At 45.8% G+C, this 11,471-nt stretch overlaps 1 protein-coding gene across 1 annotated transcript in view; it reads left to right on the top strand.

Moving 5' to 3' along the window:
* Positions 1 to 11,471, top strand: part of SCAMP4 (secretory carrier membrane protein 4) — a 23,282-nt gene that overhangs the window by 9,414 nt on the left and 2,397 nt on the right. Inside the window, exons 2-3 of the mRNA XM_009887862.1 lie at positions 5,078 to 5,206; positions 8,284 to 8,440. Coding sequence (XP_009886164.1) covers positions 5,078 to 5,206; positions 8,284 to 8,440 — 286 coding nt within the window. The remainder of the gene's footprint in view (positions 1 to 5,077; positions 5,207 to 8,283; positions 8,441 to 11,471) is intronic.

The raw sequence follows: 11,471 nt of genomic DNA, 5'->3' as shown, positions 1-11,471 counted from the left end.
TAGGGAAATGACAGTTGTTATCCCAGGAACTTCTGTGAGGGTACTCATAAAAGCAGAGGTTGCCAAAGAGAGGAATATTCAGTAGTTTCTGTCGTAGCTTCTTTCTGTGACAATGTGCTCTGTCTTCAAAGCATTAAACTGTGGCTGAGATTTGTTAGGAAATAAGCAGGTAAATGAGAACAACTGGGTAAGACAAGAAGGAAGTGGATTGCCGGAATGCTGCTTTCTCTGTTTGATTATTCATTTATTTATTTGAGTTAAAGCCACTCAGCTGTGCCACAGATGTCTGCTTGAGAAGGGAGAGCACAGGAGAGCTACTGTTTGGCCACAACGTGGCCAAGGAAGCCACATCGTCAAGCCAAGGAAGGTGTCCCTTGGTCTTTCCTTCTTGTCCCTTTTCCAGTGGATAGACTGACGCCTCCCACCACTCCGCAGCTGTGAGACACCGGCACTGAAGTCCATGAACTAAATAATCCTCTTCTGAAGGTGGACCTTACTCATTCGCTCATCTTTCAGTGAAAGAGTCTTTTCTCTTAGTGCGTTGGCATAACTAGTGTTTGTGTGTCATTTGTTCTTCCCCCAAAATTTACAGATCTCAGCTGGGAGCAGCTGCAAATGGGCGGGGTGAAGTTTTAATTGTATTCTTAACTGTCTTCATACTTTATTTTCTATTCACACATTTAAAAAAAGCAAAGCAAAGGGCTTCTATTTCTAAATCGTAAGTTATAAAACGCCTGGGTAGTGTCTGTATTGTGGGAAAGCCCGGAGGCTTCAGCTGCGACGGGGCCCCTTGTGCGAGCTGTTCATCAGGGAGTCCCAGCCCTGAGCAGCTCACGACAGACAGAGCTTTCCTGTCCACTCTCTGTTGCTTTCTTTAGACTGGTACAAACTAAATAATGTGTTCTTCTCAATCAGGACGTAGTTAAGCTTGTATGTAACTGCATCTCTACGTACGGGAGGAATAAGCTGCCTGTACAGGTCCCACTTCTTATCAGTGTGTTGTCTCCACTGAGGACTGTACTAGAGTAGCTCAATTAAAAAGGAAAGTAAACGCAACCCCAACAAAATAATCGCACTGATTGTAAACTCTGCAACCTCCAGACCATGCATGGGGCACACAGGGCAGCACAGAGGTGCAGAAAAGGGAAGCGAGCTGCTGTAAATCCCTCGGGCTTTGGATACAACGCAGCTATTCTGACCTCGGCGCTGCGGTTGCTGTCGGCGCTGGCAGCAGCATGTAGTGTTTGTTGTGTTTTTGTAGGGGCAGTTTTTTGTCTAGACTTCCTTCATTCTTGATAACTCTTGTCAGACCCCGCAGTGCTGGTTTAAAGGGTTGTTTTGTGGTATTCTGTGTTTCTATTTGGGGATTTGCAGGTAGGGGCACAGGGGGTTTTTATCCTTAACGAAAAAGGGGGTAGAATGAAAGCTCAGCACAGACCTCTGGCTTTCATCTGTGCGATCGGTTCTGCCAAAATCAGCAACACGGCTGACGCCAAGTAAACTTCACAGGATTTGATTCTTCCAGAATTACGGTTGTTTTCAGTGGTGGTAACAGAAAGAATGAATCTGCATTTGAAGAAGGGTTGTGCACAATTATTAAAATAATGAGGGATGTTGGGTTTTGTGTACCAGCTGATTTTTTTTTTTTTTTTTTTTTTTTTTTTTAAACAGTAGTTTACTTCCCAGCTAACAGTGATGATCTCTTTGTTTCAGCAGTTGGGAAAGTCCGCAGAGAGCCAGGAGCCAACAAATCATCTCAGCACCTAAATGAGGCATTAAGTCTGGTGAGCTCCTACAAATTTCTCGTCCGATAGAAGCGCTTTGTTGGGTCCCACCCAGACCCATCCGCCTTGGCTTGTTGTCTGGCTGCAGCTGGAAGGTACACATGTTCTGGCAGTGGCTGCCTCTGCATCCTTAGCCTTTGCCAGGTCCCACTAAGAGCATGGTAGTTTGCTGCTGAATAATACAAGCCTTAAAAGTGGTTGACAGTGGGGTTGTGCTGAATGAGATGCTGCCAGGTGGAGCTTTATATCAACAAGGAGAAATCCTCATCCTTTCTGTAAGGTTCCAGCGTGGCTACTTTGGGCAATTGGGGACAAATGGTTTGTAGTGGGAACCCCGGGCTTGCAGTCTGTCAAACACTGTGCCGGAGATACTCCCAATTCCAGGAGGTTCTTTGGGCGCTGGTTAGTGATGCGTGCTGACCTGATTTTCTTTCTCCGATATAGATCTGTTGCTATCTGTCTGAAATTTCACCAGGGAACACTCCTAATAGAAATGGCAGGTAAGAGCACCTCAAAACATGGCAATATAGGGAGAGCGGTTTCAGAGAATGTTTTTCAGTAAGCTGTGATGGCTGCAACGCATCAGCTCTGCAACATGCCTCCCTTCCTGAGATCTCCTCTTTTCTTGCTTTGGTCACATTCGCTTTTATGCTGTATCCACTGTAGGTTTGTCGACTGAGGTTATTGTTGTAGCCATAAAGGTGTGACTTGTTTGAAAGCTCTGTGAGTATGGAATTTATTCACAAAAAAACTACATGAGAATAATTCCTGCCTTACAGAGGCTGAACAGTTTTCCACAGCGCTCCTAGCTGTACTATTGACATTGATGCATCTTAATTTTACTTGTAGTGAAATTAGTAACAAAATTCCTCCCAATTTTTTTAAGGTAAGAGGAGGGACTTGCATACAGCTGCTGTTCCTCGGTAATACAGTTTGGGCTGTGAAAGCCCCGGTTGTGCTTGCTGCGCTAATGTGTTGATCCTAGCCTTGATGGGAGTGCTGTAGCATTCCAAGCTATGCAGTCAGACATGAAAGGGGATATTTTCATTTGATTTCTTTTGTCTATTCTTGGAAGTAACCCAGAACAGTTGAAAACTACAGGGTCTTGTGGGTGGGAAAAAGTGGTCATCTGGCTGCTTGCAGCTGGGCAGCGACAGGGAAGAGGTGTAATCCCGATCTTTGTGTACCTAGCAAGCAATTGTGCAAGTACTTGGATCATTTTTGTGAGCTTGAAAAATGAAAACCAGCAGTGGCTGGTACCCAGCAGGCCAGTTGGTTTTGGCCCCACCATCTGGGGACTTCTGCACTAGAGGCTGGCAGAAGCTCTACTGCCCATGACAGATCTGTACTGTGGGAGAGGGGAGCGAGAAAATGGAAGAGAACAGAACCAAAGTAAGTCGCTTCAGCTGTTGAAGAGGGACAGAACAAAATTTTCCTTATCCGTCAAAAAAAAAAAGAAAAAAAGATTGTTAGAGAATCTGCTTTTACAGTGGTCGGTTAATCTTGGACTTACTGCCTTCCGTAGAGAGCTGTATCTTTAGCTTTAAAAGCTGTGCCCCCTTGCTTTCCTTTGATCCAGCATTGTTATGTCCTTTTGTAGGCTGCTGCAACAGACTGTCCAGCAGAAAGCCCATTAGGGGTTTATAGCAAACAAAAAATTAGTCTTAAGAAGTCCAAATTCCTCTGGACTTTGAAAGCAGCTGTGGGACATCAACATTACATGTGCATGGGTCAGCAGTAGGTGTTAACCAGTAACGAATACCAGCTTCAGAGGGCATCTGGACTGATGTAAAATGCATTTAGAGGAGATGGGTGACGAGGGGCAGAAGACTTAATGTTTGGTTTTTATAAGGAAAAGTCTACTGAAATGTCAAGTTGGGCTGGTGACTTCAGACATTATTCCATATTTAATTCGGATGGACTCACAGTGGGCGTTATCCTCACCATATTTTCTGCGTGAAAATATGCCTTTCCTTTGCATGCAGTAAAGCCTTTTCTCTCCTAAAGCATGGCTTACAGCTTTAGACTCTTCCCTGCTGACCTTCAAATGAAGCTGAGAAGCTGCTCCTGCGAAATGTCTTCTCGCACGGAGATAATGGCAAGAGAAGAGGAACTCTTGTGCTGACAGTTCTTGTTCAGACATTTCCTCTCATCTCCTGTGCCATTTGGAGGTTTTCCCAGGACATTCTTCATCTCTTCCTCTGGTTGTTTTTAATTCTGTTTACTGGGGCTGAAGTAGACTAGAGACAATTAGTCACAATGCCCTGGAATCAAACTTTAATCAGCACTGGAAGGCAAGAGCAAACATTCCCAAACGTGTAGAAACGCGCATCCAGGCACACACAGATACACAGACAAATCTGCGCATCTGTCTAGAAGCTGACAGCAGCTTAAATGTAGAGGATTTAGGAATTTAATGACTTGATTTATAAACACAATTTCTTCCCAAGGTAAGGTTTTCTTCACCATATTGCTTTTGTCAGCATTTGATGATTTATTGTATCTGAATGCAATACTTCCCCCCCCCCTTTTTTTTTGTGCATTTTTTTTTTTTCCTGGGGCTTAACCTCACAGGAAAAACTTGTATTTTGAAGAAAAAAGGGTACGTTCATGAGTTTTGCCACAACAAAATCATCCCTGACATCTGACTTGCCTTCCCTGAACTGGATGATACCCAAATACTAAATTGCAGTTTGGGAGATGCTTTCCAAAGGCACCCTTCCTTAGTGTCACAGGGACATATCTCCTGCAGGTCCGAAGGCCCGATCCATGTGCCAGCTACACAGAGCTGGTGTCTGAAGGTAAATCTCCCTGCCTGGACAGTTGCCAGCCTTTCCTCTTGCTTTGGTTTTCTGAGAGGTTGTAACTAAAACCCTCTGTGCAGCCTCTGTCCCCAGACGGTGCTGGCCGCTTCCCAGGGAACCTCATCCTGGAGCTTATTTTAAGGTTTTTGCCTTTCACACATCTTTACACTGATAACGAAAGGTATCAAATCCATGCGTTGCTTATTACCTCGTTTCTGCTCCTCGCTCTAAGCCTTGCATGTGCTAGTTTAAATGTCCTGTCCTCTGCTGAGGAAGGAGAGCAAGACGTTGGTGAGGGTGAGGATGAACGCACTGCACTGAGCAAAGTGAACAGCCAGAGCTGGTGATGGTTTTCTCTTTTGATTCTTGCGAGTTCCCTCGACCTAGGGGTCCGTGGGTGGGCATCGGGAAGGCGTGCAGGATATAACACTTGCTCGGCGGTATGAGAATGTTTCTGCATTCAGCTAATATCTGTGTTCTGCCTTGTAGAAAAGGTGAATAACTTCCCACCGCTCCCCAAGTTTATCCCTCTGAAACCATGTTTCTACCAGAATTTTGCTGATGAAATTCCCATCGATTATCAGTCTCTGGTGAAGAGAATCTACCACGTATGGATCTGTAAGTTGAATAAGAAACCTGTGCTGGGAAAACGTATACATGTGGCAAAAGACCATAGATCTCAATGACTTATGTGCTTTAAAGTTTTGACTGCAATTAGTTGATGAGAAACAATGATTTCTCTTAGAATACTGTAATATAACCTTATGCCCAAATTTTAAGCTGCTGTGCCTTGAATCTTTGCCGCAGAGCAGCTGTTGAAGAAAGGAGAGAGTACCAGTGCTAGAAAAGTCTGTTAGTAAATTTGAGGAGGAAAAAAGCAGACCGCATTTGATGCCTTACTAATGTCAAGTGACATTTTACTCCCCAAAACAGCGCTTTTAAAGTCTTTCCCAATTCACCTAAAAAAAGATGAATAGGAGAATTTTAGGCAAGAAAATAAATGCAGCCCATCTGCTTGCTACCTGTTCTCCTCGCCTCGCTAGAGAAAGGCTAAAATTCCCCCTTGTTTGTGCCATCCACGGATTTCCATTCCCAATGGAAGCAGTGTCTTCTAGCCGGACGCTGTCTCTTCCTTAGCTCTCCGTAGCTCGCAGAACGTTCCCCGTCCTGCTGGAGAAGGGCGCTGATCCTCTTGGTCGCAGCTGGTGGTTTGCTGATATTCTGTACGAACAGACCTCCTGGCTCTGGGCTTGTGCTGTCTGCCTTAGCCATTGAAAAGGCAGTAATGAATATTGACCATTCTTCTCCGAGGAATGAAATCGGATGAAAAATGGTGTGGCAGGCCTAGAGAACCACAGGGAATGCTTTGGAAGATTAAAAATCTTTTTGCCTTGCTTATCTTTTTTTCCCCAAATGCTTGTCATCCTATTTACCCTTCTCACTGAAGGAAAGCTTGTTTTCGGCCAGATATGCATTTGGTGGCATGGCTTTTATTCCAGAGGCATAGGATGTGTGTATGAGAGAGATTTGTGTGCATAAATAATAGCGTAATCTATCACTCCATTGTTCTTTCGTTATTTAGAGATGCTGAAATGAGCTCTGTAATTTTCTTGCCTGAAGAAACTGCCTGTCCCTTCAGACTAACTGGTTAAATGTTGCATGCTGTAAAGCTGCCTTTGTCTGCGACTCTCCCTAAACAAAGCGTCCCTCATCCAAGTTAATGGCAGGCTGGAAAGGTGCCAGCCGTTTGGGCAACTAGTTGAGGCACGGCTGAGGAGACCTGGCGTGTTCACCAGGAGTTTGAAATTTCCATCCGCAGCACACTTTTGGGGGTCTCCCCGAGTTTTTGGGGTGGGATGACGAGAGAGACACGTACGGAGGAAAGGTGGTAAACAAGCGAAGGCCGGCATTAAAAATAGAAACACAAAAAATCGTTGCTAGAAGGTTGAATGCTCGTTATGTTAATTGGATGTGAACGTTTTATTAAGGTGGATGGTGGTTTGGGGAAACCTGTACCAGAGCTCCCACTACTGGAGAACAAACTCCGACCTGACATGCAGGGAGAACCAGAAGTTCCTCAAAACTTTATAGGTGCTCTTGGCTTGGTGTTTTGGTTTTTTTATTAAGCAACTTCTAGAGAATAAATGACTTCTGAAGATAAAAATTTGAGGAATTACAGCTAATTTATGTATATATGAAATTTAAATAATTAAAATTCTTTCTTCCCATCAGTATTAAGTTACATCCAAACCATTGAGTATAAAGCCTTGTTCTTAGCTACTCACAAGAAATTTTCTTTGTAGTAAAACAATGTGTTGTTTTAACTGTCATGTAATTTGTATGTCAGAAGCAGCAGCTGGATTCGGATGCTTTCCACGCTAGATTCTGCCGACTGTGTTGTCGATATTATTTTATGACCGCACAACTTTGTAGTTGTTTAGCAGCCCCCGGGCTGCACGAAGGCAGGTGGGTCTGTGCCAAGAGGCAGAAAGAGAAGCGTCAGAAGGAGCGGCCAGGCTGGTGTCGGTCATCAAGAGCATCAAGCCAGTGATGTGCAGCCTTGCTGCGTGTAGCGATGCAAGGAATGGGCAGGGCTTGTTCATTTACCATGGGTGAAAAGAAATGCAGGGATGTAATTTTGACTGAATAAACGAGAGCAGGGTCCAAAGTGTTACTGTGAGCTCATTGCCAGGCGGTACTGAAGGGTCTTTTGTGTTTGGACCCTCCGCCTTCTCATTTCTCTTTATCTGTGCTAATTGATACACGTTACCGCCAAGTTTTTTAAGAGTTGCCACCTGTTTTCCAACGTATGAGCTTGTAATTGGGCTAAGCCTCTTTGGCACGGGCAGAACCTGGGGGGATGCAGGGACAGCTGCAGGGAGTCCCCGGAGTATCGAGGGGAGCAGGGGAGCCCCTGGCGTGGGGGCTGAGCTCAGCCTGTGTACGCTAGGAAGTGTGCAGCCCCCCTTTGCAGTGATGTTGAGCTTCAGGGAGAGGGGGGAGCTGCCTCACTTCACACACATCTACTTAGCGTAGCACTGGTGCGCTCTGGGGGCCATTGTCAAGGGTTTCTTTTTATCCGAGTGGCAGGAACAGGGATGTGAAAGGGCCTTTAAGCCACCCCTGTGGTCCCGTGTTCTCAGCTTGATTGGAGTTTGCTTATTCCCCTCACTCAAGGCAGCACTTACAAGCCCTGAAGCTAACTTCCAGGCTTCCTCCGAGGCTCAGGGAAGCGGAGAGCGAGCCTGCAAGGCGCTGAGCTGGCTCTGTAATAGCTCCCGAGGCAGCTTCAGCAAGCACGGAGACCAAAGTCTTATTGAGGATGGGTGCAGGGCAGTGTTCTACGCCACTCTCCTCTCCAATGGGAATTGAACCTTTCTTGTAATTCATAATACTGGCCTGAGTCTTGTATTGGTGGCACCGGTCACTATGCAGCTCTCCATCCTTTGGCAGGTCCCAAAAGAGGTTCCTCGTCCCTCCACTGCAGCGGTCCCTCTGGAGATGGATGTGTCTGTGCTGCCGGCCCTTGGGGCCACGCAGGAACCTGCAACTTGCTTGGAGTGGCTGCGTTGTTGAGCTTGAGTTTCCCACTGCAGCGTGGACCCTTCCTATTATAGTACCGGGTGTTTGTTTCCTTTTTACGTGAAGATACGAAACTGCACAACCTCATGTTCTTTCCTCTGCCCTCTTTTCAGTTTACTGCATCACGCTGGTAGTGAACATAATTGCGTGCCTGGCGTGGTGGATCGGAGGAGGCTATGGGGTCAATTTTGGTTTGGCCATCCTCTGGCTTATCCTCTTCAGTCCCTGCGGCTACGTCTGCTGGTTCCGACCTGCCTACAAAGCCTTTCGGTAAGTGGAAGCCCACGAGGCCGTTTTGTTTCGGTTTCCTGTGGGAGAGAGATGTGTTGTTATTAGGGAGTGCCCCTACGGAGGTCTGTCTGTCTGGATAAACATTAAGGACTTGGTGTCTGAATGTCTTGTTTACGTTTGAAATGAAGAAGAATGTGGCTACTTTTAAATATTAGATGTAGGACTGAGGGTCACCTGCCTAGCGTTGGAGGTGAGCAGCAGCGAGTAGTTTGTCACTCCTATGAGGATGAAATTAATATTTTACTTAAATATCTTAGGCTTAGCAGCACCCTCATATCAGTTTAACATTAAGATAGATACTAATTTGGTAAAGCTTCATTGAGGCTTATTTTGATGGAAGACTATTAAGTTATTAGTTTTTGAGAACTCTTCTGTTTTTTGTCTGTAGATACTTGAGAGCTTGGCAGCTTTGCTTTTTAGATAAAAGCAGTTCCCTGGAGCGAGTCCTTCTGAAACTCCACAAATATTTAAAGCCATCCTACATTTTCACTTTAATTAATAATCATTTGCATTTGCTCATGCTTGCTGTGGATCACGAGGCATTATTCAGACATTAATGCATAATGCTTGTCAGAGCCGAGAAGGTCCTGAGCGGTTTCCAGCCTGATGCAGGGAGAGGAGGCACAGAGGAGGGGAGAGACCTGCCAGTGTCACGCTGTGGGTCACCAGCAGACCCCACACACCAGTGAGGGATTTGGACTCTGAAGGTGAAGGTTCTTCTGGTTCCTCGTTACCAGAATACGCTGGATTTTGATTATTCGCAAGATTCTATGATGAATTGGTTTAGATAATGGCAAAAGCAGCTGATAGAAAAGGGAGTTTGCAGGTGGGGTCCTATCTATTTAGCACATGCTAAATTAGTTGTTTAAATGCTCTTTTGAATTTATGCTTTGTGTAACAACAACACCGGGCAGTTGATGCACTGGTGGTGCTTAAAACATCAGTGAATACATCGTGGAGCACAGAGGAGGATTATTTCTGGTGGAAATGGAAGGCCACTGGGTTGGGTTAATCTGAAAGTTTTAAAAGACATGGAAATACCAGCTCTGAACTCTTGCCCTCTGGGGCTGGGGTTTTGTCCCTGTCCCTAGTTCAGAAGCCTGAGGGCCTCCGAGTGCTGGCTAGAGCTCTCTTCAAAGAGCAGTTTCCATTCTGAAGTCTGGGAAAAATTACTCCTCCCCGTTGACCTCCTCTGGGCTTCACAAGGACCGTTTCTAATTATTTCTTTAATGTTGTTTGTATGTGTTTATGCAACTGAATACTGAAAGGTCCCTGAGGTTACTCTGTGTAAAGACTTCTACAGTTAAAAAAAGAATAAGCCCCAGGGAGACTGGCAAGCCCAGAGATCGTTGACTTTGACATCAGTTGTAGAAGAGGCTTGAAAACACTGCAGTGGGGCAGCACCGTTCCTTGTGGGATCACAGCTAGTCGTGATTCAAGGAAGCGAGGTCAGACCCACTCGCTATGCTTGTTCTGGGAAGAGGCAACCCTTCAATACTGGCATCGTGCACTGCGAGGATGCTTTCGTAAAACCTTCGTCATACATCTGCATCCAAAATTAAATTAGCTGCAGAGCTTTGGCGCTAGGGCAAAGCTGTTGCAAATCTGCACCAGAAAGCTGGATCAGAAATCACCTTTTCTGTGTATCCTCACTAATTCCCACAGATCCTTTCAAACAAAGACTCCTCCAGCCCTTTCAGGTCGTAGTTGCTAGAGTCTGTTTGAAGGCTCAGCTTCAAGCCTAATCGTTGTTAATTGGATTATGATAGGCACTACTGTGAACAGTAGATGTTTAAAGTATTTCTTTCACATTGCTGCACTCTGAGGTGATATTTGAAGGGCGGGATGGTGAGGATACTCAGGCATGGCAAATTTCTTTCACAGCATCTCTGTGACCATCTTTTGAAAGACGGAAGGTGACCGTACCAACGCACGCGGCTCAGAGCGGCAGGGCTCTGGCTGGAGGCTTTCCCACTTGTCTCAGACTAGCCAGGGTCCAGAGCATTGACCTCTCCAGAGCCTGGGGTCCTGCCTCCTTCACCTCCTCTTTAGGCATTAGGGTCTAGAATCATAATACTAATAAACATTAAAATAGCGATAATTCAGAGAGTAAACATTTAAATGCTTTCAGGGTTTGAGCAGGAGCTGGGAGTGACCGGAGTCCTCGCACCTCACACCAAGCTGCCTCATAAGCACTGAAGTATTGTTGTAAATCTGTTCTGTAAATCATGGACCCTTTGAGTTCCTGAGAAAATGGGAATCATTTGTATCATTAAAAATAATAGTTTGGGGAGTTTTAGATGTGCCTGGGCTTGCAGTGAAAGGCTGGCTCATCGGTGTAGCTGGTTTAATTGGGATGAAGACGTTCTGCTGCAGTTCTGTGGCAGAGCCAAAACTCGGGCAAGACAGTGCTGTGCACCCGTGGCAGAGAGACAGCGAACGTACCCGGTCAGCCTTCTTGTTTGGGATCATATTCATGCTGCCTATTATACCTGCATAAACTAAAGGACCTCACATATTCAGGGCCCTCTCAACCTATACATCCTGAAGATGTAGAGCCTGCAAAGATGGGAAAGCGTGCTTCTGCGTTTCCCCAGACACGGTACCACCCGCTTCTCCTGTGGCTGTTTTTCCTCCTATTACGTCCCCGTGCTGGATTATTAACCGTGGGCGTGTAAGTGTGATGACGAGCAGCCACTGAGACATTCCCAGCTGGAATTCTCATGCTCGGTGATCACTTTTAGCGTATGGGCAAGCTCTGCCTGCCGGCGTTCAGGCCCCCTTGTGCCTACTTGCCAGTGGCTGAGCTGCACAGGTGTCGGGCTGCGCTGTCTTCAGAGGTTTGGTCAGAGAAATGATTCAGGCACTCTGTTCTGCAGGAGGCTGCCTCTTCTCATGTGTCATCATATATGCAATTACTTGGGTAGAGCAATTGCAGGAGCTAGGCTTATTGGAAGAGATTAGGTGCTGATGATTCATGGATCTGTGTGCTTTCACTGCCAGGGAAAGA

This window comes from Charadrius vociferus, unplaced genomic scaffold (genome assembly GCF_000708025.1).
Source record: "Charadrius vociferus isolate BGI_N301 unplaced genomic scaffold, ASM70802v2 scaffold1640, whole genome shotgun sequence".
Taxonomy (NCBI): Eukaryota; Metazoa; Chordata; class Aves; order Charadriiformes; family Charadriidae; genus Charadrius; species Charadrius vociferus.
Note: the sequence above shows the minus strand (reverse complement) of the source record. Positions and strands in the feature narration are given on the sequence as shown.